The 27,824-nt window shown below is 45.6% G+C and overlaps 2 protein-coding genes across 4 annotated transcripts in view; one reads left to right on the top strand and one right to left on the bottom strand.

Moving 5' to 3' along the window:
• The first annotated feature begins 410 nt into the window (after window positions 1–410).
• SLC25A15 (solute carrier family 25 member 15) lies at window positions 411–27,154 on the top strand. 3 transcript variants are annotated; one of them, XM_080661746.1, is made up of 7 exons: window positions 411–650; window positions 3,295–3,419; window positions 9,180–9,438; window positions 13,703–13,840; window positions 20,012–20,181; window positions 21,219–21,377; window positions 22,549–27,154. In XM_080661746.1, the coding sequence occupies exons 2-7, from the start codon at window positions 3,365–3,367 to the stop codon at window positions 22,671–22,673; spliced, it is 906 nt and encodes a 301-aa protein (XP_080517872.1). In that variant the 5' UTR covers window positions 411–650; window positions 3,295–3,364; the 3' UTR covers window positions 22,674–27,154. The 3 variants fall into 3 exon arrangements, with proteins under 3 accessions (XP_080517872.1, XP_080517873.1, XP_080517874.1); XM_080661747.1 differs by having other exon boundaries at window positions 21,219–21,406; XM_080661748.1 differs by lacking the exon at window positions 13,703–13,840.
• LOC308244098 (phosphatidylinositol 3,4,5-trisphosphate 3-phosphatase TPTE2-like) overlaps window positions 26,638–27,824 on the bottom strand; it is a gene marked incomplete at both ends in the record, with an annotated part of 137,167 nt that continues 135,980 nt past the window's right edge. Inside the window, one exon of the mRNA XM_080660133.1 lies at window positions 26,638–26,746. Coding sequence (XP_080516259.1) covers window positions 26,638–26,746 — 109 coding nt within the window. The remainder of the gene's footprint in view (window positions 26,747–27,824) is intronic.

Genomic DNA, 27,824 nt, shown 5'->3' with positions numbered 1-27,824 from the left:
TTGGCTCTGTTGACTAATGAGTTTGCCGACCACTGGCCTAAAAGATCAGAGATGCCTACTTAGAGGTTCAGTTTTCATCAGTGGAAATGGATTTCCTTGGGGAAGGCAGAATGGGAAATGGTTTTTTTTGTCTTTTTTCCCCCGGCAATAACAAGTTTATATTTCATCTTTTCTTTTCCATTACTTTCGTACTCAATTATAATTTATAATTAAGGCCTTGAGCCCCATCCCAGCAAAGTTAACCAGCAGCCTTCCGACCCTTCCTCGCCAGCCCGCCCCCGCCCTGAGGTTTACTGGAGCAGAGCCTCACGGAAGCCCTCCGGGAACCCGGGGAAGGAAAGCAATGAAAGGCCGGGCAGGTGCACGGCAACCCCCAGCGCCTCCGGCTCCCAGTGGCGGTCAGCCCCCCGCCCCCTCCCCGGCCGGTGCGGGAGGAACGCCGCCGCCCCGCGCCCACTTCCGCTTCCCGGCGGCTCAGCCCGCCCCGCCGTTGGGCTCCGCAGCCGCGGGGGCCGGCCGCCGGGGGCCCTAGAGCGGGGCGGGGCGGAAGGCCGGCCGTGGCCCACGTGGGGGTTAAGCGCTGCTCCGCCGCGGAGGGAGAGGACTGCTGGCGCCGGAGCCCGAGCAGGACGCGGCCCGTTGGCGCGGCGGTGAGCGCAACCCCGGCCTGGCGCTCGCGGCTGCAGGGAGCCGGCTGGGAGCGGGGCGGGCGGGCCTCCGCGCCCGGGCGGCGTGACCTTCCAGGGCAGCCGGCGAGGTGGCCAAGGCGCGGCACGCGTGCTCAGGGACCCGCGTGTGGCCCCTCGGCCGCGTGCTGTCCGGGTCTCGGCGGAGACAGGCTGCGCGGCCTCCGCCTGCGCGCTCACCTGCGGGAGGCTCCGCGGTCTGTGCGGAGCGCCTTCTGTGCGGAGCGCTGGGGGACCGGCCGCTTATGAATGGGAGACTCCCGCAGGTTGCCGGGCAGAATCAGAGCCGGGGAAGTTGTAACTGGGCTCCTTAAGGTGCCCCTCGTGCGGGCGAGGATCCCGAGGCCCGGGGAGGAGTGGCTCGTGGGCCGCTTGGTAGTGAGGCTAGTTTGCATCCCAGCGCAGTTCTGCCCCAGCTCCGGGACCTGCTGGCCGGCGGCCGCCTGCTGTCAGGTTTAGCTGCAGCTGGAACCTTCGCGTAGAATGCGGCCTCTAGGATTCTCCCGCTAGAGAAATTAATTTCCCTAGGGATCAGTTAAGATGTATGACCAGCGCTGTTGTCTGTCCTGAAGTCCGACCCTGGTGTCGTTTTAAAAGGCAAAAGGGACGCTGAAAGGGTTCAGTTTTTATATTTCAGGTGGTACTGAAGGCTTATCAATCAGTTTTACTAACGCTGGTCAGTCTTGCAAGCCCTATGTCTCCTTCAAGCCAAAGCTACTCATAATTTGAACCAATTGCTCACACTTTGTTTCTTAATGTTCCCATCACTTTTTACTATCCTAATAATTCTTCAAGTAGTTATTTGTAGGATTTGACGTGTTTAATAAGTTCGGCTTATCTACTAGTAAAGGGGCTGGATCCACAGTGATGGCATCTAATCCGGTGTGCCTTTCTTTTCCTTCTAAGAAAGAAATGTCCATTCCAAAAGGAACGAAGACACTGAGAGGCCACATTGGATGTGCCCTATTTGTGTGACTCCTTTAATTTTTTTTTTTTTTTTTACTCTTGATAGTATTACAGATCTCTCCAATGCCCCCCATCCTTTTCCCTCCCTCCGCCCAGCCCCTATGTGTGACTCCTTGATGCACATTCACAGTTCATCTTCCTCTGGCCTCAATTTTCCATCTGGAAAAAGGGGAGATTAGATTATGATCTTGACATCCTTCTCCAGAAACTGGATGGCCATCACCTTATCAACCATTGGTACTGTCTCTCCAGGCCTGTCGGTTAACGTTACATCGTTGTCATCTGCTTTAAGTACTGTGATTTTGTTGTTGCTGGTTTTAAATTTTTTTGTAAAAAAAAGTTAGATTCTTGCTCTGTGGTTATTGGCAATCTTCTTCAAGTGGTTAAAATTATTTTCTTCTGACCTTTAGGAAATGGTGTTCATCACTGATCCAGCCCATCCCTCAGCCCCCCTCCTGAACGGTGGGTGGCCTGACTGGGATCACACAGGTCTTAAGTGTAATGAGGATAAAAACTGTTCCTTGTTGTTAGAGAAGTCACTTACATAGTTTGAAAATCATGCAGAGTTGGTTGCTAAATTGGTTATTTAATATTCTATGGTAATGAGCCACCATTGCTTTTTGTACTCTATATTAAGTCTGTACCTCAGCAATAGTTGATTTTTGTCTAAAGGTAGGGAGTAGGCTCTGGTTTTTACACAGAATCAAGATTTCCAGGAGAGAGGCCTGTTATTTAAATATTTAAAAGGTGCCCCAGAATGGTTCTTGTCAAACATATTTGGGACACAATGGAGCAGGTGTTACTTCTCAAAGTGTGGTTGGTGGTCAGGCATTATCAGGGCTGGCAGCATTTCTGGTCTCACCTGAGGCCTGTCAATCAAAGTCTGCAGTTCAAAAAGGTCCCCAGGTGATTTGTGGGCACAAATGGTTGAGAAGCACTGGTGGGGACTGTGATTATAATAACTGATGTTCGGTGCTGTGTTTTGCTGGTTCTAAGAATTGATGCATGGTCACAGTTCATTATCTGTCCCAAGTGGCCTTTGTATTATAATAATAATACTTTTATTATTTGCCTTGTATAGATGGGGACCCCCAGCTTTAGGGGTCCAAGGAGCCATCCTGCTGGTGGCAGAACAGGCAGGCATTCAGACTTTGGAATGTGTCACTGGCACAGCTCCTAACCTGTTTGTTTGTTTTTGTTTTTTTCCCCAGCCCAGCTGTTTTGTGACCTTCTCTAAGGGACCCAGCACAGGCTGCTGTCTGAATTTAGAACTGAGCCTAGTGGAGTGATGTTTCAACTTAAGTCTCTACAAAACTAATTTGATGTGGCTTAGGACGCCAGTGGCTAACTCACTTATTTGGCATTTGTTTCTAAGGGTTTCAGAATGGTGAGATTGAAGTGCCCCTCACCAGTGGCTGTAACATTGATACCCAAGGAAGGTTGATCTGTGAGCTTTTTGTGAGGAGATGGTGGGCAGGTAAAAAGGGAGGCCAGTCACTAGGCAGTGCTGACATCTTGAGCCCACTTCCTTTGGAGCTGATTTCCCAGCTCCCAGAAGTTCAGGCCCAGTAACCAGGCAGCAGGTTTAGAGAAAGGGAGGCTGTAGAGGCCTGACTGATGGTGAACTCTTGCCTCCTCCCAGGGATATGAAGTGCCCATTATAAGCCTCAGAGAGTTGCCTTCTACGGAGCCCAGCAGAGGAGTGGGCAAACATGAAGTCCAATCCTGCCATCCAAGCTGCCATCGACCTCACAGCAGGGGCCGCAGGTAATCCCAGAGAGAACTCCATCCTCTCCTCCTCAAGTACTTTCTATAGTGAGATCCAGGGAAAGCATATTTCCTTTGTCACCCCAAAATCAATATGGCTTAACTCAGAACGAATCCATTTAACGGAAGTGTAATATTGAATTCTGAGCACAGCAGAAGGTAGACTAGTTCCCATTATATTAAAACTGTATGAGTCAGGCCCTGACTAGTGTAGGTCAGTGGTTAGAGCGCCGGCCCATGCACCAAAGGGTCACTGGTTCGATTCCCAGTCAAGGGTACGTATCTGGGTTGCAAGTTCCAGTCCCAGTTGAGGTATGTGCCAGAGGCAGCCAATTGATGTATCTCTTACTACATTGATGTTTTTCTCTCTTCCCTCTCTATCCTCTTCTTCCCCTCCTGTCTCTCCCCTTCCTTCCACTCTCTCTAAAAACCAATGGGAAAATATCATTGGGTGAGGATTAACCAAGTATGAGTCAAGGTGCAGGGTGGGAAGGTGTCCAGTTTACAGCTGGAAAACATTGCACCTCAAAGCTAAAGTCCCTGTTCTTTGTACCATGCCTGGATGTGCAGGTTACTTGGGATTCACTCCAAGCCTGGCAGTTTTCAGAGCCCTTGCAATGTAAAAATAACACCAAGCCATGTCCCCAGGGAATCTCAGTTACTGTCCTTACTACGGCCAGGGAAGGAAAGGAGGACACCCTTTAGAAATAGCTTCGGTAAATGAGGCTGACGTTCACTGTACCTTAGAGCCCAGAAAGGTCAGGTGAGGCCCTAGGATTTGCTGGGGAATGGTGGGCTGGGCCCGGGCCCGGGCCCCAGTGCAGACTGTGGCCCCATGGGGTACAAGTAAGTACTCCCTGGCACAGCTTCTAACACACAGGCTATTCTTTACAAAGGTCACCTTTGCTCAGCCTGATGCAAAGGACGGAATGGGAAGTAGATGGCTGGTAACTTGTTCTCCAGATTCCTGTGTTATGTTAGGACTGGGGGAGCACTCTAATGCTCAGACTTCCCAGATGAAAACCTTGGTTTATCCTTGCCTCTTACACCAAAACTTATAATGGGTTGCAGCACCGAAGAATGGAGAGGCTAGAGGTGTGGGTTGCCATTGTCCTCTTATCCAATGGGGCTTTGTGGCTCAACAGATCAAGTGCATTCACATGGTCACCTACTCTCATCCTGTCATTCGCTTCATTGTAAAAAAGAAATTGCATTTCAGAGAAGAACAAAGTGTTTTCCCATGAACCAAAGGTCGGCCAAGGTAAGCTAATGAGGAAGGCTAGAAACAGCCCACTGCAGACACGGATAAGAAGTGCAGGGCAAGGGCTCCAGCTCCCAGGTTAGCGACCACAGGGAGTGACCCAACCCAGGAGCTGGGGAAACTTTGGCCTTCTGTGTGACTTTGGGTCAGCTCCTCATCCTGCTGTGCAGTCCAGCTGCAGCCCCTCAGACCTCGTGCCTTACCCGCCTGCCTGTCCATGCCACATTTGGACACTGATACGGAAACAGTGGAACCATTTGGTCTCTGCAATAGGTGGATATTTAACCGCATGAGAGATTTTCAGCTTTTGGAATTTAACGTCCTTCAGTCACTCTATCAAAGATGTCAGATCTATTGTGATAGAGTTGAAGAGCTTACCTTTTCCAAGAAAGGCATTTGTATGCCACATTTATAATTTACAGTGAATTTTAAAGCTATACATTGCAACCGTATTGTTGGGAATCTGGTGTGTAAAGCATTTGCTGGTGACTGAACATGTAGGGGCTCCTACACATGCTAACATTTACTTTTCCTAAAAACTGAGAGTGAGTGTTTCTTCCTGCCCTGGAAACACAGGGTCACCTTTCTCTGATAGAGCACTGCTCTGGGTCATTTAACTTCGAAGAACAACAGGCTTCTCTTCAGGGGTCTATGTTTTCAATCTGGTGAGGGACTTGTGAGTACTGAGCAGAGGAGGTTCGTGGCAGTGACCTAAGAACTCCCTCTATGTGGAATGCAAAGGGGAAGCAGCCATTCCACATTGGAGGGTCTTGCTCTTCAAGTGATGGTGCTAGAAGGGCCTTTAGAGACCACTGGCTCTAATGCTCATTCTAAACATAGAAAAGGGGCCCAGATGGATTTGTTCAAGCTTGCACAGCTTGATGGTACACAGACAAGGCTAGGACCTTGGCTGCTTGGTTCCTTGTCTAGTTCTGTTGTCCTCTTTGTTTTAATAGTTCGTAACGGGCCAACAGCACTCCTGGAGGTGGGGTTAGTTTGGAGCCTTGACTGCCCTAGCTCTCTGCAGGGGGAAACTGTTGGGCTTTGGGAATTTTATGCTGGCCAGGAGCAGAGGGGCCCGAGTGTTTTGTGGACACAGCCCACCCATGGAAATGATTAGCATGTAAGAACAAGCCAAGGTGATGGTGTAACACACACAGGTTCTTCTGTATCTCTCCTTTTTCTTTTAAGCAAACTTCCACACCAAGCAGATTTTTAGAGCAGCTTATCTAATGGGAAGCTGTCACTGTCTGTCTGCAGCTACTGTAGGAGTCCAGGAGAGGATCGAGAGCCCCGACAGCTAGAATTCGGAAGGATTTGAAGAAGATAACTGGATAATTATTGGAATGAGGCAGCGTGGATCTCAAAAGTGTAATCTCGCTAAGGGGAAACCTGTGGCAGCACTTGAGTAGTTTAAGAACTATAAAATGATGCACCCCTACTCTGCTGCTCTGTTGCAGTATGCTTGTTTAACCAGCATAATTGAAGGATATGGTACTTTAGATCATTGAAGTTTATGCTCTCAAATGACAATATTTTTAAATGGGAATTCTTTGACAATGATACATCTCTCTGTGTTGTTAAACTGAACATTTATTGACTGCCTCCAGAGGAGGTTGAGGTTCTCACCTCTTTGTGGGTGCACCAAATAATTCTGGTTCAAGGTCTGTTTCTCACCTCTGCTGTCCCTGTGAGCTGTCCTTCACCATGACACTGTCCGTGCCTGATAGACTTCCTCAGCACCTTGTCATTTGCTGACTCAACTACATCAAGGACTGAAAATCCGTAACAGCAACCTTGGTAAAGCATAGAGTACATGACAGGTTGAGTGCCTCTTGCAGAATAAAATGCAGGGCCCACTGTGATACCTACGAGAAAATGCAGAGGCTGTTTCCATGTGTTCAAGGAGAATGAGATGCTCAGAGGTCTGCGGTGTAAGCACGTGGAGAAATATTTAATTCCTGTAAATTATTCATAGCTTCATTGACTTGGTAGGTATCTGAGGACCTGCTGGCCCCATTGGTTGGTGCTGGTGTTCAGAATACAGCTAGAACAGCAGTTGCACCCTGGCTGGTGTGGGAACTGCACGTGGGAAGAAATTAACCAAAGATCTTAATATGCATACTAGAGGCCCAGTGCACCGGTAGGGTCCCACATGCAGTTCCCACTCTGGCCAGGGTGCAACTGCTATTCTAGCTGTATTCTGAACACATGCCTTTCCCTCTGATAAGTGGTCACCTACTTGATGGGCACGATGAGTGCCTCGACAGTATCATTTGTGTGTGGTAAATTACCTCGGAATTAGCTTACCTTCATGGATGAAAGGAGAGAATTATAGCTAGCATTTGAAAATTCATTAGCCTCCTACCTTCTTCCTGTTAGAAATGTACCTGTTACAGATATGCAACAAATGCATATTACTAGTATAGTAACCTATGATGTCTGGACCATTTAGGATAATGGTTAGACTATGGAAAACTTCCAGTTAAAATATTAATGCTCTGAATTAAATGCTTTATTCAGTTTATCTGCATCTAAGTCATCTAAATTATGTACCACGTTTAAAAATTCTGACATTTCACCTCTTCTTTTGGAATAATTAAATTATTGTGAGATAATTAGGATCTTATTTTATTATGGCCCATTAGTACCTAGGAGAGGATAACTAATAATAGTGATGTTTTATTAAATTGTATTCAGAATTAGGGATAATTAGATAAGACAAGACAGAAATGTATTACTATTCTAAAAGAAGCAATCAGTAGTGATAGGATCACAAAAATCATATTTGTGAATGCTTAAGAGAAGAGATCAAACAGTTTTCACATTCTTTGGAAATGCCTGTTTATTTCCCAGTAATTAATTGGGAGTTATTCTTAGCACCCCCTCCCCAATCTATACTTTGTACAACTGAGTTGGAATAACTATGCATAATGTTAAAATTATGAAATTGCATTTCTTAAACTAAAAAAAAATGTATTGGGGTGACATTGATTAATAAAATTATATAGGTTTCAGGTGTACAATTATATAAGACATCATCTGTATATTACATTGTGTGCTCACCACCACTACCCTATAGTCTAGTCTCCCTCCGTCACCATATATTTGACCTCCTTTATCCTCTTCATCCTCCCGCCACCCCCTTTCCCTCTGATAAACCTTCATACCATTGTCTGTGTCTCTGAGTTTGTTTCTTAAATAATTTATGCAATCTTTCTCTTCAGTTTTGATTAGGCTTTAATAACCTTATCAGTGGTTATGCTTTCTAACACAAGCAGGAGACATCTGAGATATGGTGGCCTTGCAGGCCCAAGGGAAAGTAGAAACATTAGCCAGTGTCAGTTCCCAAAATGCAGATCCAATACAGGATTTGGGGATATAATAGGGTCATTTTAGGTCTTTCTTTTCCTTACGTTCAGAATTTTTCTTGAAGTGATCTTTGGATTTTCTGTATTTAATACTCTTACCCTATAAAAGCAAATAAATATATGATTTTTGCTAAGCAGAGGCACGTTTTAGTTCATTCCCTATCTGAATACAAATCATGTTTTAATAGAGTCCAAATAGAGACTTTCTTGTAGGCTCAGATACTTAATTCTTCAGGGATTAATTAGCCACTCTTTTCTTTATCTGTTGCCTATTTCTCTGTTATTTCTCTGGTAGTCACCAGCACCAGGCATTAGGCAAAGAAAAGTGATTAACTCTTTCCAGACTTCCCTCCCCTTCCTTTTTTATGGTTACATGCACAGAGCACACACACACACACACACACACACACACACACACACACACACATTCACTCACACACAACAACTGCTTTTTTTTTTTTTTAATTCTCTCCTGAGATGTTTTTTTAAACATCTCTCAATTGATGTTTCTCTTTCCCTCTCTCTCTAAAATCAATTTTAGAGAGAGAGGGAAAGAGAAACATCAATTGTTTGCCTCCCGCATGCATCCTGACCCACAACCCTTTGGTGCACAGGACGACACTTCAACCAATTGAGCCACACCAGCCAGGGTGCAACTGCTATTTATTAACCACTTGTTATGTAACCACCATTATGTTAAGCCTTGTCATCCATTGTTATATTTGATCCTTACACTAACCCTACTAGGAATTGAGGCTGGGAAGTTACATCACTTGTCTCACTTGTCCAGGATCTCACAGCAGAGCCAGGCTTCAAGCCCAAATCCCTCTGACCCCATTGCCAATGCTGCTAACACATGCCACACCTTTGTATCAGTGGCTTTGGACTGTTGAATACACATCAGTGTCTCTACCATGTGAGTTCTTTCAGGGCTGGAGCTGGGGGTCTCCACACATGTTGTTTATTGGACTGGGTGAGAAGGTTTGGGGGAGCAAGAGGTCTAAATGAGCTGAAGCAGGGGTCAGTGCTGGGGTAGGCTGCCTGTCCCTCGTTTCCATGGGTGATCGAGTCTGCACTCTAAAATGTAGCCATAGACTTGTGCTACAGAAGACTTCTGTCCTGTTGCAGGGGGCACAGCATGTGTGCTGACTGGGCAGCCCTTCGACACAATGAAAGTGAAGATGCAGACGTTCCCTGACCTGTACAAGGGCCTCACTGACTGCTGCCTAAAGACCTACTCACAGGTGGGCTTCCGGGGTTTCTACAAGGGGACCAGCCCAGCGCTCATCGCCAACATCGCTGAGAACTCTGTCCTCTTCATGTGCTACGGCTTCTGCCAGCAGGTGGTGCGGAAAGTGGTGGGATTGGACAAGCAGGCAAAGCTGAGGTGATTGAAGACACTGACACTTTTTTGATTTGTAAAAAAGCAACACTGTTGTAGAGTTAAGATTTTATAATACTTTATGGAGAAAATGTTTCCTTTTTAAAAATAACTACTTTCTTTCTGATTATGAATATTCTAGAGGCCCAGTGCATGGATTCGTGCCGGTGGGGTCCCTCGGCCTGGCCTGTGCCCTCTTGCAATTCGGGACCCCTCGGGGGATGTCGGACTTCTGGTTTCGGCCCGGTCCCTGCCTGCCAGGCCGAGGGACCCCACCAGTGCACAAATTCGTGCACTGGGTCTCTAGTATGCATATAAAATCTTTGGTTAATTTCTTCCCACCTGCCTCCCTCCCCCTGCCCGCCCCCTGCCCCTCTCCCCTCTGAGATTCATCAGTCTGTTCCATGTTTCCATGCCTGTGCATTGAGTATCTGCCCCCTGATGGTCAGTGTGTGTCATAGCTACTGGTCGAAAGGTCACTTAGGCTTTTATATATATAGTGATTGTATTGGAATGTACTTTTGCATTACACAATGGGAGAGTTGCCGACTCACCCTTAGGCATTGGTATTCTTCAGGAGAATGCTTTTAAGATGCTGATGGTAGGGCTACTTCTCTTATGGGCAGAGGTGCTAGACTAAAACCATAGGTGCAACTTGTGACCCAAACTTTAGATTCTACTTCATCAGCAAAATGAAGAGTCTTGGAAGAGATTGCCTGAACCAAATAGTTTTGAGGAGATTTTGGAATTTTAGGAAGGGTCATAAGCATCTGAGGAATTACTGGTGAATCTTCTTTGGCCAAGTCTCCCACAAACATCAAACTTTGGCTTATGTCCTGTCATTCTTGGGCATTTATTATACACAGACTAAAAAGAATTTAAAAGCCCCTGGGATGTTTATCCATGCCTCCTTTGAGCATTGCCATGTTTGAAATAACTTAAAACTATTCTATCAGCCTCCTGGTTGCAAAGGGCAGGCTTATTGGTTGTTTTGGTAGGAATTTGAAATCTCATTGCATTTAAGGTCCTACATGACTGAAGTTAGGTTCCGTCTGTACGGAAATGTTCTCTTGGAGGTGTCTAGAGGTCTAAGCATGCTCCCTTTTATATGAAGGAATTCTGTCTTGATGGATGGAACCTGTTTTTTAAAAGCTTGTGGCTGGATGAGCTCACTCATGGAGACAGCATCTATAGAGGGCTGAGCACTGAACCTAGGACCCTCCAGTAGAGAGGGCCAGGAAAAGGAGAGGAAGTGAATAAGCAGGAGACAAACCAGGAGAGTGAGGTTTCCCAGAGTAGAGACTGACAGGAAGAACCTGTTGTGACTGCAGCTCACCCCATTAGAGGAAAAGACTCTGGACTGAGGAGTCTGGAGTGTGGGCCTCCAACATCCTTAGAGAAGATGGGAAACAGCAACCACATGGAATTCTGGAGGAGCCCTGCAAGAAAGACCCCTTCCTATTTTCCTTGACCAGCGCTCTATTATCTTTTGAACTCAGATTCTTTTTCATCTTGCAGAACAGTTTATTGTCACCTGTTGGGGAAATACTGTCTCAGAGTTTACAGAGCTCTGACGTGTATGGTGTGTTTTTTAGCCCTGATGGTCTGTGGGACGAGCAAAGTGGGTATTATGTTTCAAAGAGGAAATGGAGTGCAAGTACTGGCATGTTCAAAAGTCACACAGTAATGGCTGAGAAAGCTAGGGCTCCAGCCCCCTCCAGCATTCTTCATAAGACCACAGTTAGAGTATTTTGTAGGGGTCGGATCTTGATAAAAGATGAATAAGCAGAGCAGTGAAAAGAAGAAACCACTTGAGAGAACCTGTTGTGAATTGCTGCAGTAATGTTGTAAATATTTGTCTGTTCTTGGTTTGAACACTGCCCTGAGTGGTGTCCTCTTTTGACATTTGGCTGGACAAGATCTTACATGGCAGGATTGTTCAGGTACATGTTTGTTAAATGGGTGATAAACAGTCAATTCTTGCAAAATCCCATCCTATGCCTGTCACCATTTCAGTGCCAGCTCTCAACGCTTATAATTTAGGCCCAACCTGGGGCCTATGGACCTCATTTAGTGCCTTAGTAGATGAAAGTATTTATTAGAAAGCCAAAGTCCAGGCAGATCTGATCTGGCCTTGTTGTTGCCTTGTAACGACATGCTAGGTGTTTGTTCAGGTGTCCTAACCATTACTACATCTTAGATTGAATGGGCGGCTCCATTTACTGATGCCACCTTTGTTCCTGAAAACTTGGCAAACTGGTTAATGACCCTGATTGACTGTTGCCTGTCAGCAGGTTGACAGAGAGTCCCCAAGGGAGGCCAAGTATGGATCTGCAGGCTGGCTGAAAGACAGCAGAAACCATTTTAAGCTTTGGTTTTGAGAACCGAGTGCAGTAGGAATGGAGTGGGAAGGAGTGGAGTTGAGTGGCAGGCAATTTCCACACTCTGGAGAGCTGAGTGCCAGCATAGTTGTGTATCTGGCTCTGCTCCGGAATGGTCTGATGTTCAATTCTCTAACATCAAAAGGGAGTTCATACTGTAGGAGTGTCTTCCTCTGGAGAGAAAGCCGCTCGGAGCCATCCTTTTGAGACTTAACACCAGCCGTACATCCTTCTGAGGCACTGAGGCCAGGCTACCAGGAGATAGGATACCAGGGCTGGGATTGGAAGTGGCCCTTGATTTGACACTGCTGTTTGACATCAGTTTATTTAACTATTAGTGTATTGTAACTTTAGGATAACTGAATGTGGTATGTCTGTTAAGCTTTTGCTCACTTTGGAGAAAAATTGTAAGGGGCTCTCTGTACCTGGGGCAGTAAGATGAGGGGATTACTCCCTGGGGGCTTTTGGAAATCTGTGAGTGCTGCTGGTTGTCCATTGGCAGCAGGATGCTGGCATTTAACGGGAGTGAGTGTCAGGGAGCCAGCTGTCCTGCCGTGAGCAGCTCAGTCCTTCCTGCCCAGCGGAGGTTGTTCCACCCCATGTGCCAGTCATGCTCCCTTGATGAAACACTGCCCCACGGATGGAAGGGTCATCTTTTCTGACCCCCATGAACTCTCAGAGAAGCCTTCCTGACAGTTTGTTTTTTAGACTTTCCACCATAGTCTTGAACTCTAGTGGATTTCAGTTTCACAATGCTGCTGGTGACTGGCTGGTGGCACTAAACGGGTATGAGATGAGGAGGTGAAAACTTCGGTATTTGTATTTATTTGCATTCATTCCTCCATTTCTATTTCCAGCTTAGCCATTTTACCTACAGCCATTGAACTTGCTGACTCACGCTGGCTTTGCCCTCCCCTACATACCCTCTGTGTTGCTGAGGTCAGGAGGTTATTAGTTGAACTGGGAAATCTTTTTAGAATGAACAACTTTTGGGTTAATAATTTATCTTGGGGTTTCATCTGTGGCAGTTATAATATGTGTCTGCTCCAGGTTGGGTTTTGGGTGTGTAGGGATAGCCTCAGAACCTAGTTTTATTTAAAGCTTAGTGAGCAAAATACACTGGAATATTAACAGTGCATGTGTTGAGGTGGTAGGACTATGGGTAATTTTTTTCTTCCTCTCCATGTTTTGTTTTTTATGTCACTGTGTGTCTTAGTTCTTGCTGCTATAACTAAATACCATTGACTTGCAGGCTTAAACAACAAACATTTGTTTCTCATAGTTCTTCAGACTGGGAAGTCCAAGGTCAAGGTGCTGGCTGATTCGATGTCTAGTGAGGGCCCTTTTCCTGGCTTGCAGAGGGATGCCTTCTTGTTGTGTTCTGCATGGAAGAGAGAGCGCACGCAAACTAACTCTCTGGTCTCTTCTGATAAGGGTACTAACCTCACCAGAAGATCTCCACCCTCATGATTTCATCTAAACCTAAATTACCTCCCAAAGGAACCCCTTCAAACGCCATCACATTGAGGTTAAGGCGTCCACATAGAGTTTGGGGATGGGAGACAAACATTCAGGCCATAGCATGTGACCAATAAAAAGAGCATGGATTTTACCGTCAGGCAGACCCTGGTTTGAATCCTAGCGCTGCCACGAGGAAGCGGTGTGACTAGGCACGTTACCTTCCCCATGTGGAGACTGGTGTACTGCTGTCAGCCTCACAGGGTTGTGGAATCCTTAGACAAAAGAGCCTGTGCAGATTCCCGGTGGGTACTCAGGAACTGTTTTCTCTCCTGCTCGCTCTCCTCTACCACCGGAGAGTTTCAGCATGGTGAGTGCCGAGTGAATGAAGAACGGGACCGGTAATTGGTCGCCTGTCTTGTGTCCTTCAGTGATCTGCAGAATGCAGCTGCCGGTTCCTTTGCCTCTGCGTTTGCTGCGCTGGTGCTCTGCCCCACTGAGCTCGTGAAGTGCCGGCTACAGACCATGTACGAAATGGAGACATCAGGGAAGATAGCCAAAAGCCAGAAGTAAGCACCCCTGGGCACAAACAATAGGTCTCTGTTGCCTTACTGTATTGTGTACTTTGTAATTTCATATTGTACTAAAATCAAGTAATAGAAAGACAGATTTATCTACCCCAAAATATGGTGTTTCTAGAACCCTTTCCGCTATAGTCAGAGGATAATTTTCTGAATGGAAGGGGTGATGGTTGGACCCATCACCCCATCTGACCTTTATTTAATATTTCAGAAGAGAAGAAGCCATGAGTTATCCCTTTATGGCCTGTTGTGTGTGTAAGGCATGATCTCCAACCAGGAGGGGAGGCACATAGTCAGAGCTTTGGTACTGAGAGCTGAGCCTTCACAAGTGCTCATTTGGAATTGGAGATGAATATTTGATGCCCGTTCCCAGGATTCACATGGGTGTTCAGGCTGATCAGCCCAATCCTAGTGCTAACTTCCTTAACCCCCGCTCCCTAATCCTTTACGTTTACCTACAAAGGGCCCAAAGTCTGAAAACCCAGGGAAGCCCCTGTAAACAGCTTTCTTCAGTGATCAAAGGATCACTCTTCAACTCAGTCTGGAAAACAGAGTCTAGTTATCCTGTGAGTAATCGTTTGCAATATGATATATTTGAGTCGAAAAGTAATTGATTATCCTTATTAACCTCAAAATTTGATTTTTCATTGTAACATCTGGCTGACAGAAGTTCTGGTGGTGGGTATGACTGTGGTTAACTCAAAGCCTGTAAGTCTGCTGGGAAAAACCAGTAGATAACCATTTACAGTCTCTCCCAGTGAGGATGGGGTACGTCACAGAGCCCTGTTTCCTGCAGCCTTGAGATTCATTACAACCAATTTGAACCTATTAGTCATAGCCAGAGGTTCAGAAGTGTAAGTCTTTAAAACTTTTTTTTTAAACATATTTTATTGATATTTTACAGAGAGGAAGGGCGAGGGATAGAGAGCTAGAAACATCGATGAGAGAGAAACATCAATCAGCTGCCTCCTGCACACCCCCCACTGGGGATGTGCCCGCAACCCAGGTACATGCCCTTGACCGGAATCGAACCCGGGACCCCTCAGTCCGCAGGCCGACGCTCTATCCACTGAGCCAAACCAGTTTTGGCTAAAACTTTTTTTTAAAATATATTTTTATTGATTTCAGAGAGGAAGGGAGAGGGAGAGAGAGATAGAAACATCAATGATGAGAGAGGGTCATTGACCGGCTGCCTCCTGCTTGCCCCCCACTAGGGATCAAGCCCACAACCCAGGCATGTGCCCTTGACTGGAATCAAACCTGGAACCCTTCAGTCTGCAGGCTGATGCTCTATCCACTGAGCCAAACCAGCTAGGGCTTTAAAACTTTTTAGTGAAATATGTATACTCAGAAATCATAAGTGTGCGGTTCTATATGTAGTCACAAAATAGTCATGCCTTTGTAACTAGTGGCCAGATTAAAAAATAGAACATGAACAGCACCCATAAAGTTGTCCTCATGTCCTCTAAAAGTAGTTTTAATGCCAGGGTGATATCCAGCATCTAGAAGCGTTCAGGAATCTGGAGAAGGTGCTGTGTGTAAATTAATAAAGAGACTAGAAATATAATATAAATTTGTAATCCATGGGGGAGACAAAGGAAGCTTAGCTGTAGTAGGTAAATTCTCTCTATCTCAGGACCAAGGGTTCTTTTTATTCCCACATTTTGCGCTATAGCAAAGTAGATATACATATCAAAGGTAAGGTTTAGTATACAGTAGGCATTGTCAGTTTTGGGGGAACTGCCTTCGGCTCCTCAGGTGTTTGGCCAGCAGGAGGCAATAACATGTAAATTGAAATGCCCTCAGCTGTCTGGTAACAGGCAATAATAGATGCAGATTTTCAGATTTGGGGAAATGCCTTAGGATGTTCCAGTAAGCAATAACATGTATTCAGCCCTGCTGAATATAGAAGCCCATCAACCTTTTGAGGACTTCTTGCATTTATTATGACACTAGAGGCCCGGTGTATGAAATGCGTGCAGGACGGGGGGTGTCCCTCAGGCCAGCCTGCACCCTTTCCAATCTGGGACCCCTTGAGTGGGTATGACTATGGTTAACTCAAAGCCTGTAAGTCTGCTGGGAAAAACCAGTAGATAACCATTTACAGTCTCCTCCCAGTGAGGATGGGGTATGTCACAGAGCCCAGGGCAGTCGGACAACCCTCTCACAATCCAGGACTGCTGGCTCCCAACCACTTGCCTGCCTCTGCCTGATTGCCCCTAACTGCTTCTGCCTGCCAGCCTGATCACTCCCTAACCACTCCCCTGCCGCCTGATAGATGCCTAACTGCTCCCCAGCTGGCCTGATTGCCCCTAACCGCCCTCCCCTGCCAGCCTGGTCGCCCCCAACTGTCCTCCCCTGCAGGCCTGGTCCCCCCCCCCCAACTGCCCACCCCTGCAGGCCTGGTCTCCCCCAACAGCCCTCCTCTGCTGGCCCAGTCACCCCTAACTGCCCTCCCTGCTGGCCTGATCAGCCAAAACTGCCCTCCCCTGCAGACCTGGTCTCCCCCAACTGCCCTCCCCTGCCAGCCCGGTCACTCCTAACTGCCCTCCCTGCTGGCCTGATTGCCCACAACTGCCCTCCCCTGCAGGCCTGGTCCCTCCAACTGCCCTCCCCTGAAGGACTGGGTCCCCTCAACTATCCTCCACTGCAGGCCTGGTCCCCCCCCAACTGCCCCTCACTGCAGGCCTGGTTCCCCCCAACTGCCCTCCCCTGCTGACCTGGACTCCCCCAACTGCCCTCCTCTGCAGGCCTGGTCCCCCCCCAACTGCCCTCCCTTGCTGGCCTGGTCACCCCTAACTGCCCTCCTCTGCTGGCCTGGTCACCCCTAACTGCCCTCCTCTGCTGACCTGGTCACCCTAACTGCCCTCCTCTGCTTGCCTGGTCACCCCTAACTGCCCCTCACTGTAGGCCTGGTCCCCCCCAACTGCCCCTCACTGCAGGCCTGGTCCCCCCCAACTGCCCTCCCCTGCTGACCTGGACTCCCCCAACTGCCCTCCTTTGCTGGCCTGATCACCCACAACTGCCCTCCCCTGCAGCCCTGGTCCCCCCAACTGCCCTCCCCTGAAGGACTGGGTCCCCTCAACTGTCCTCCCCTGCAGGCCTGGTCCCCCCCCAACTGCCCCTCACTGCAGGCCTGGTCCCCCCCCAACTCCCCTCCCCTGCTGTCCTGGTCTCCCGCAACTGCCCTCCCTGCTGGCCTGATCAGCCAAAACTGCCCTCCCCTGCAGACCTGGTCTCCCCCAACTGCCCTCCCCTGCCAGCCCGGTCACTCCTAACTGCCCTCCCTGCTGGCCTGATCACCCACAACTGCCCTCCCCTGGAGGCCTGGGTCCCCCCAACTGCCCTCCACTGCAGGCCTGCCCCCCCCAACTGCCCTCCCCTGGAGGCCTGGGTCCCCCCAAATGCCCTCCCCTGCTGACCTGGTCTCCCCCAACTGCCCTCCTTTGCTGGCCTGATCACCCACAACTGCCCTCCCCTGCAGGCCTGGTCCCCCCAACTGCCCTCCCCTGAAGGACTGGGTCCCCTCAACTGTCCTCCACTGCAGGCCTGGTCCCCCCGCAACTGCCCCTCACTGCAGGCCTGGTCCCCCCCAACTGCCTTCCCCTGCTGACCTGGACTCCCCCAACTGCCCTCCTCTACAGGCCTGGTACCCCCCCAACTGCCCTCCCTTGCTGGCCTGGTCACCCCTAACTGCCCTCCTCTGCTGGCCTGGTCACCCCTAACTGCCCTCCTCTGCTGACCTGGTCACCCTAACTGCCCTCCTCTGCTTGCCTGGTCACCCCTAACTGCCCCTCACTGCAGGCCTGGTCCCCCCCAACTGCCCCTCACTGCAGGCCTGGTCCCCCCCAACTGCCCTCCCCTGCTGACCTGGACTCCCCCAACTGCCCTCCTCTGCAGGCCTGGTCCCCCCCAACTGCCCTCCCTTGCTGGCCTGGTCACCCCTAACTGCCCTTCTCTGCTGGCCTGGTCACCCCTAACTGCCCTCCTCTGCTGACCTGGTCACCCTAACTGTCCTCCTCTGCTTGCCTGGTCACCCCTAACTGCCCACAACTGCCCTCCCCTGCTGGCCATCTTGTGTCCACATGGGGGCAGCCATCTTTGACCACATGGGGGTGGCCATATTGTGTCTTTGAGTGACGGTCAATTTGCATATTACTCTTTTATTAGATAGGATGCTGGAATTAGCCTCCAGCATAGTTTAAGGTATTTTTAATGAAAGTAATTGTTATGCCTAGGTTGTGGTTCAAATCCCCAGTCGGGGTACTTATGGGAGGCAACTGATTGATGTTTCTCTCTTTTCCTCTCCCTTCCTCTCTCTCTATAAATCAATAAAACAAACAACAACAAAAATACCCATGTCTCTGGGTAAGGATAAAAAAAAATTAAAGTGGATCCATTTAAAAAACAAAACAAAAAACATTGGCCCAAGGAGCTCATTTGGTTGAGCATTGTCCTATGCACTGAAAGGTTGCAGGTTCCATCCCAGTTGGGGCATGTACAGAAGATACCTGATAAATGTTTCTCACATGGATGTTTCTCTCTCTCTCGCCTACCCTCACTTTCTCTCCCCATCCCCTCTTTCTGAGCATGTCTTCTGGAGAGGATTTTTAAAAAAAGCCCTGGCCAGTTGCTCAGTGGTTAGAGCATCAGCCCATGCACTGAAGGGTCGCGGATTCGATTCCTGGTTAAGGGCACATAGATTGCAGGTTCAATCCCCGCCCCATTTGGGGTGCATGTGGGAGGCAACCAATCAATGTGTGTCTCTCACATCTATGTTTCTCTCTCTCTTCCTTCCTGCCCCGCCCTCCCTCTCCTTTCCTCCCTTCCACTCTCTCTGAAAAGCAATGGAAAAAATATTCTTGGGCAAGTATTAAAAAAAAAGAAAGTAATTGTTCGATCCAAAGGACTTTGGCAAACAGACACCTTGCACAAAATAAATATTGGGTGACTATAGTGAGGTATAGCAGTGTCCACAGAGTGGTATGTGATAGTTAAAGGTTGACTTAGACTGGAAGGCAGGCTAATTGTGTGGAATTAGATTACTTTGCCACGTGCATTAAGGATGAGATCTGTGTTGCTAGAAGGACCTAGCTAATGGTAATGCCTGAGAAGCCTTCTGAAGTCCTCAGAGAGAGTTAACCATTAAAAGCAGTGGCCTTTACTACCTCAGGCCTTAATCCTGCATTGGTCCAAGCCAGGTCACCTGATGAGAATAAAGTGAGAAGCTAGAGGAGTGCGTGGTTTTTGGTTTCATGCTGTTTGGCGGGACACAGTCTGCTGTGGCACACACCATTAGGAAGAGGAGCCCAGGTGGAAAGTGCCCTGTGTTCTGGCTGCTGCAGTACTCTGATCTGCTTGCAATAAAAGTTCTTGCATACCTTCCTTTCTAAGAACTAAATTCTTGGTGTGTGCCTTAAAGGAACTGTATAGAATTGCTTTGGTCTTATCTTCAAGTAACATTTACTCCCTAGCTCATTTCTCTGTATTAACACAAAACAAAACAACCCCTAAAACACCTGAACAAATTTCCTCAAAACACCAGATCTAAAGAAAGATTAAGAAAATAGGAATTGAGGGAGGTAAGGGATTGGGCAAGTAGAATACCATTTGTTCTTGCTGAGTTTGGATGCTCCTATTGTAACTTCACTTATTCACTGTTGAAAAAATGGGCATTAGTTCTTTTACATTGTTGATAATAATGACTTCTAGAAATGTATTTCTTTACCATAGAATAGTTTAGGTTAGTGGTCAGCAAACTCATTAGTCAACAGAGCCAAATATCAACAGTACAACGATTGAAATTTCTTTTGAGAGCCAAATTTTTTAAACTTCAACTTCTTCTAACGCCACTTCTTCAAAATAGACTCACCCAGGCCATGGTATTTTGTGGAAGAGCCACACTCAAGGGACCAAAGAGCCGCATGTGGCTCAAGAGCCGCAGTTTGCCGACCACGGGTTTAGGTGATAACACTTGTCATCACATAATTGTATCTGTGCTTCTCTAGATATTTCCTTCCCACAGAAGTCTTTTATTCTCAGAATTCTGGGTCCTCTGTTTATAAAATCAGCTGTTTTCTTCCTAGAGCTTAATCAGGTCTGTTGATTGGGTGCTAATGCCGGAGTTGTGTTTAACTTTCTTCCTCTGTCTCCTTCCAGCACAGTTTGGTCTGTAGTGAAGAGTATCCTTAGAAAGGATGGCCCGTTGGGCTTCTATCATGGACTCTCAAGCACTTTACTTCGAGAAGTACCAGGCTATTTCTTCTTTTTCGGCGGCTATGAACAGAGTCGATCGTTTTTTGCTTCAGGGAGATCAAAAGATGAACTAGGTAAATGTATTCACTTTGGGTTTGACGGTGTCAGCTTTCCAATGGTGTGGTTGCTGCAGATTCCATGCGCTCTGCACCCCTTTGTGGGGGCCCACCTGGCATTGGGATTTCCAGATACTGGGAAGCAGTGTGGCCCTGGCAATTGCAGGTATCTTCCTCTGGTGGCGCTGGCGACTGTTGGCACCTTCCTCTCAGCTTGGTAATTTCCCCAGGACAGGATGAAGCAGTGCAGCCCAAACTTCTCTACTGTTATAACATTTATTAATTTGTTCTGGCTCCATCTTAGATGTGAGGAAATACAGAAATTCCTTTCCCTATGGGAAATCATCAATAAATGGGGAAATCACCTGTAAATTATCTTGCAGTAAGCTTAAAATTTGGTAATGAAACTTGATAGTGTTTGAAAGCAGTGAAATTATAGTTCTTTCTAGCTTCTTCTATTTAACTGCTTGACACAATATATCAGTGTTTGGTCCACTTGAGTGTGATGACTTTTTCCTTAAAACCTCCCTTCAGTGTTTTGGACCTGTTCTAGGGTTAGTCAAGCTCCCAGGCTTAACTGTTCTGTTTAATAGGACAACTTTTATTTTCCACAGTAAAGGAAGAATCAGGGTTGTTGGGCTTTAAAATATTATAGTACTTCAGAATGAGACAGTTGAAAAGAGGCCTCTGTTTCAGTGCTCTCTCATCTCATTCCTCCGAGTAGGGCATTCAGTGCTGCTGGGGACCTGCTGGTTCTGTGTGGACCAGCCCTCTGGAGGGTGGGGCAGGAGGGCCACAGAGCCACAGTGACCAACCTAATACGACCCTCACTAGGGCTACCCTCACTAGGGCTTCCCCTCCTGGTGAAGTCTACCGTGTGGGTAGACTACCACACGGAACCTTTGCTCTTAGAGTTTGACAGTTGCCTCAGAGAATTGTGCTCCACAGCATTAGCATTTTTATTCTCACCTACCTGCAGCCACTACCTTGACCTCTAGAAATGTCACATCAGCTGTTTTTGAGATAAAACACTGTTTGCTAATTTTCTTCTCTAGGCCCTGTCCCTTTGATGTTAAGTGGTGGAGTTGGTGGAATTTGCCTCTGGCTTGCTGTTTACCCAGTGGATTGCATCAAGTCTAGAATTCAAGTTCTTTCCATGTCTGGAAAACAGGCAGGATTTGTTGGAACCTGTATAAGTGTTGTGAAAAATGAAGGTGGGTCTGCTATTGCACAAACAGAGCACGTATGTATGTCATATTTCACTGCTGGTCTTATTGCAATATATCATGTGTATAATTGGTCTCTGCCCCGTCTCATATTCCTTGTCTAGCACTGTATGTTAATCCATGTTTGTGGATTTGTTTCCACTTGCCTTTCTTTAGCTTATTTTTATTATTCTCAAGAATGTTTAAAGTTCTTATTCCTAACTCCTGAGCCAGGTACCTGTTAGGATGCTCTGTTCTAAATAGCCTGGAGGGAATTATTGAAATATGGACTTTTTTTTAAAGGGACAGATGTTTTGAAGTTAGCACCACTTGTTTTATGTCATATATTTTCAGATGATCCTAAGAGAACCACTAAGGGATTTAAAAGAATGTGCACCATGCTTAATCTTTAGTCTCTTGGAAGTAGAAATGCACTAAGCAATTTCTGAAGGTGATTTTTTATCAATTTTTAGTTATGTAGGAAGATGTAGGTTTTCTACTTAATGTTTGTATAAAGCCAGTTTTATGCTACTATAGTGAGTGAAGATCTGTCCTTCCAGCATCCTCTATACATCTTAAAGCTGGGATGTGAACTCCTCTATCATGATTTTAAAAGGGAGAGCACAGTAACAGTATGCAGGAATTGTTTGTATCCCAAGTAGAGTACAGACATCTTGTATATTACTAATAGGTAACCCCTTCTTAAATTTACATAACACTTTATAGTTTTACAAAGTACTTACACCTCCCTTATGTAATTGGATCTTCATAGGGCAATGCTAAAACTAGAAATGCTCTTTCACTTGCCCTATGCCTCGTCTTCGTCCCCCAGGCGAAGCTACAAGACCACTGCAGTCTGTGGCTCTGTGTTCGCCTTTTGTCTGCCCGTGTGAGGCCTCAGTTCTACCAGATCCACCTACCAGGAGTTAACCAGGCATGGGATTGGTGTATGTTACCTGAACATCAACCAGCTTTGCTCGGAGTCCTGACATTGTCCGGTTTCCTGTAGTCTGTTTAGTTCCATTAGTCCAGGGGAAATCTGGAAATAAGTTCTTTCATCATGTGTTGGTTTTTAATGCTGTTGTATGGATTTGTAAGTGTAAAAATATATATGCTATGCAGCTTCATGGAAAATCTCTAAGGAAGGGACTCAGTCTTGGATCACCCTTTTGTCTTCTAGGAATAACAGCATTATATTCTGGACTGAAACCTACTATGATTCGAGCGTTCCCCGCTAATGGGGCACTATTTTTGGCCTATGAATACAGCAGGAAGTTGATGATGAGCCAGCTTGAAGCAGACTGAAGTATTCTAGTGAACCTGGATCCAAGTACAAGTGTTTGAGGACTGTAATTCATCTCAGGGTTTCATGGAGTACAAGACCAGTGTGGAATTATTTTAACTTCAGAGTATTTTGTTGTCTTCCGTTCTTCTACCATAAATCTTAAACTTCATGGAAGGACCTCAATTTTACACATAATCTGATTTCTGCCCAAAATTGTACTGAAATAGAAAAGCTACTGCTGTTGTCCTTGGTAGGACATACAGGGTGAGCTTCTGGCCCTCGGTACCTAATCTGACAATCTAAATATAATCAGGGATTTTGCATAAACTTGTACATGCAGTTTGGATGGTTGTGTGTTGTGAATGAAGCATAATTTTGTTCTGTGTTTAATCAGATCATACTAGAAAAACCCAGAGGTAACCATGTTTCATGAAGATGGTTATGATTACTTAACACAGTGGTCGGTGTTTGCCGCGGTTTGCCGACCACTGACTTAACCCATTCTAGATACATGGTCTCTTAAAATCTGCTTAACACATGCACTATACCAAGTGGCTCAAGTTTTTAAAAAGGATTCCTGTGGTGCTTGAAAACCAATATATCCATAGATCTTAAAGAGGAGAATATAATTGTATACTGATGTGGCTTCCATGTTTCTGATTTAACTTTCAGAGTAGGCATCCTGGATTTTTCCAAGATGCTCTACTGATAAAATAGTGCCATTCGTTTTTTTGATGAGATCATATACTCTCTGAAATATTGTTGGGTGTGGCCTAGAGTATCAAGCCTTTGGAAAGGTGCTTGGCCTTCACTGTGCCAACTTCCATCCTCTCGCAAAGAGCTTCCCTCTGCTGGGCTTTAGGTTGCAGAAGGGCCTGAGGAGAGGGGGTTGTGCTGCTGTCTTTGTGAAGACCTTGTGGCCCACAACAGCCCTTCGCTTTGGTCTCTGGGTCCTGGCCTGGATAGGGTTCCAGAGTATTCTTTGGACCACTCACTTATTGCCTCCACCAACTGGAAACCCATCCTGGGATTAGAGTGCCAAAGCCAAGAGAAGTCCTTGTTCCCTGTCTGGTGATTGACAGTACTCCTGGATGGAGTCCTCTTCTCAGAACTAGACAAAACGTAGTGTTTGCACTCTATAGTGAGAAACGTCAGGGCTGACCCATTCTCAAATTTTTCTTGGGGTCCATAACTCCATCATGCTTTGACAGTGTTGGAGCCCCTTATATTTGCTACTGGCAGTCGTTGAATTTTAATGATGACTGTATGTGGGGTGTGACTTTATAAAGCAATGGAACAAAGTAATTTTTATTAAGCTATGCCATATGTATGCAGTAATAGCAACAAAACACTCATTCATATGATTCCCACAGACTTGGAGATGGAAGCTGTTCTTTGGCCATGTGAGTGGTACTTCATCTGAACAGGCTAGAAATGTAGTACCGGCTTCCAGCAGGAAGCGAATTGCTCAGGGTCCCTGGTCCCCCTGTGTGGTGCCTGTCAGCATGTCAACACTGTTGGCAGTAGACCTCACATGTCCTCCTTAAAAGGTTTAACTAAATATCTTCAATAGAAACAGTCTGAGGCACGTAAGAGTGAGTGGGAGCAAGGAATGGAAAGTCAGAGGAATTGATTTTTCATTCTATTGAATTCATCATGTATAATTTGTACCATTTCAGATCCGTACTCCAGATAAAAATATGGTCACTGTGTTTAGAGAAATTCTAGTGTCCTATGTCATTAAATTATTTGCCTAATATTTGAGTATATGAGTTCTTTATATACACTGCAATTATGAAACTCGTTCACTAGAGTTACTATCTCCCTCCATCAGGCTGTGGATGTGATGTGTCTCATTTGGCAGGTTACCATTCTTTTTCTTTAAATAGTTAAACTTCTTGCTATTAAGTTATGGATACTGTTCCAGGTTATTAAATTATGTTTAAGAAAACCAGTATCAAAAAAAGAAAAGCCCTGGCCGGTTTGGCTCAGTGGATAGAGCGTCGGACTGCGGACTGAAGGGTCCCGAGTTTGATTCCAGTCAAGGGCACATGCCCGGGTTGTGGGCTCGATCCCCAGTGGAGGGTGTGCAGGAGGCAGCCGATCAATGATTCTCTCTCACCGCTGATGTTTCTATCTCTCTTTCCCTTTCCCTTTCTCTCTGAAATCAATAAAAATGTATATTAAAAAAACACACAACAAAAAACAAAAGAAAACCAGTATTATTCTGATATATTCTAAGTAAGTTTCTTGTGTTCAAAGAATTAGTCACACTGGGTTCTAAGACAGCAACCCCCGAGAGACCCTAAACAAGTTCTCTTTCTAGGAGAGGAAGCAGACTTGTGTGGCAACTCATTACCAGAAATTCTGATGGATCTTGGTGGATTAGAGAAGAAAAACTCCAACTGTATCTCCTTATTTCAAAGAGCAAGATTCTTAAAAATTGGGGTCTGCCAGTATTGAAAAAGATAGATCTTACTCCTCCATGAGCCAGCTAAGCACTCCCCCCATTCAATTAAGCCTGCCCCCTGGTGTGCACTGTGGAAACAATACAGCCTGTTCGGCCACAACACGTTTCTGTAACACCATTAACAGGGAATAATGCAGTCATAACTTGGAAGGAACTTGAGAGGGAGTCCTCCAAGATCTCTTCCTTCCGGGGAGCCAGGTTAGGGAGAGTAGGATGATAACTTTTGTCAAAAGCAAAAGGCCTTCAGTTGGCCTGCTGCACTGGTGGCACTGACCCTTTGTGGGCTATTTTGAGAAAAAAGAGAGCACCTGTGCCGTGCTCCTTTGGCACCCTCCAGCCCTTCTGTACTGAAGGTATTGCCCAGTTTCCCCTTTTAAAAAATATCTACTGTGGCAACCTCCAGGCATTCTGAGCTGCCACCTGGGTGGTTAGTGGTTAATGTGCTGGTTACGTTTGTTAGTTGGAATGGTTTGCCCCAAACCTCCAAACCCCCTAAATTCCCAACCCAGTTTCCCCCGAGCAAACCATTTTAGTGTGTGTTTTTTGCAGAGTACAAGGTTTTTCAGGAATGAGTATAGTGTGTTTTAGCAGAGTACTGTTTCTTATTAGTTGCCAGCTTTGTTTCCTGATGAATTTAACTTGGTCTAGATTGTTGAGAGCCTTGCCAACTAAAGGAAAAATCACTCAAGTAAGGATAATTTCAATAGAGCCAAAATAGAACTGTTTTCAAGCACAATCATGGCCTTAAGATACAGTGGCAGTGAAAGTACTTAGAATAGCACTGGGTACCAAAGAGAAAATGATTCCCTCTGGACACAGGACTAGAATGAAAAGGTGACCTTCCTTCACAAAATTCCCCAAGATTCTCTATCCGTCCTGTTGACCAAGATTCTCCCAGCCTCCCCATATCTGTGTGTGACTAAAGGAAGCTCGTCGTGCTCCGTGCGGTGCTTGGAGAGCAAGAGAAAAGCGTGTGTTTGGGGTGAGGGGCTGCTGTTTAAACAAGTCTCTGGGTTTAAAAGTCTCTGCTGTCAATCTGATATTTGTTAGTTTGTAAATAAAATGGAGGAAGAAAATAGAAATTACCTTCTAATCTGAAATTACAAATGTGAAACAAAGGGAATAAATACTTGTCCAAAAATATATAAGTAAATGAAATAAACCCACAGTATTAGGGGGAATCACAATTTTTAAATATTTCAGTTATTTTGATATGAAAGTTTTATTTAAAGTATTTAAAAGTGATAACTAATGTTCCTGTGTATTGTGTTCCAAATTTATCTCAAAACTTTGTTTAAAGTATATTCCTTCAAAAAGGAAAAAAAATCTCCATTGACATTTTCTCTTGTATATATTTAATATATGTTTAATAGTATTCTCAAGAACATATGTACACATATGTAAATATAAGTATACCAGCAAGGAAGAGGGTTTTGAAGATATAAATACATAGCAGGGATTGGGGAGAATATGATTCTATCCTAGAAGGGGAACTACACTTAATCAGATACCAGCTACAACTTAACATCATCAAAATAAATTTCAACTGCAAACTCTGGACGATAAATTTTCCATGCTTTTGGTTTATGGGGATTATCCAATTCATTTCTTGAAAGATAAAGCCTAGAATAGAAAAAAAAAATTACATTTTGTGGCTTACAGAAAAGCCATTTAAGGCACCCTTTTTAAGGCATTAAAAAAAGATTTGCTGGCCATGATTAGTCTCTGCCCACTTTTCTGTATCTTAGCTCTTTATGAGCCAACGCTCCCACTTTCTCTACTGCGATGCAAAATATCTTAATCTTCACTAACAAACACACAGTAACAATATGTCACTGATTCTTTTAACATTGCCTTGTATGGGATGAATAAAAGACATCTGGGTTTAATAAAATAAATTTTTATGTGACAGAAATCAGCCAAAGAGAATAGGTGTGTATTAAAACCAGAAATAAAATACTGAGTGTCTTTTCAATGATTAAGTTGGCATTTTAGCTGATAACAATGTCATAACTAATAAAAACAGCTTTACCAAGTAGTATGGAAATTTCAATGTTGAAGAAATCTTTAGAAACATGTAAAAGTGAGGAGGACAGTGATCTAACTGTGGTTGTCTCTCCAATACGAACATGGTCTTTTAAAGGAAAAAAAAAGTGTTCTTATTTAGCAATTACCACTTCTGAGGAGTCCCACCAAATGAAGTTCCACCCAGATATCTATTTGAGAGACTTTGCCTCTGTTGTGAGTTAAAGTTTATAGTTTGTATACATCCAGGGAAGAAAACTGGTAAAAAAATTTTCAATCTAAAATTCACTCTATCCAAATCCATTAAATGTGTGTACATTATAAGTATGTAGATTAGATGTTCAATTTCCTGTTGCCTTACTGGACTCAAGTACACAGTTCAGATTTGAAGAACAGGCTAGGTTTATGTAATGAGAACTATCAGTTCATGCCAAATACAATCACAACTGCTTCAAAACTCACCTGCATGGTTTTTTTTAAACATTTTTTTCTTTTGTGCATAAATAGGTATTTTGATACCAATTAATGCCAGTGATCTTAATCCAGCATCTAGAAGGCTTCAGAAATCTGGAGAAGGTGCGGTGCATAAATTAAATAAGAGTCCAGAGACGTAACATAATTTTGGAAGGCATTTGGGGGGCCAGAGAAGACTTAGCTAAAGAAACTAAGTTCTCCC

This window comes from Plecotus auritus (genome assembly GCF_963455305.1).
Source record: "Plecotus auritus genome assembly, chromosome: 3".
Classification (NCBI taxonomy): Eukaryota; Metazoa; Chordata; class Mammalia; order Chiroptera; family Vespertilionidae; genus Plecotus; species Plecotus auritus.
The sequence above is the reverse complement of the archived record's forward strand: the minus strand, read 5'-3'. Positions and strand labels throughout refer to the sequence as shown.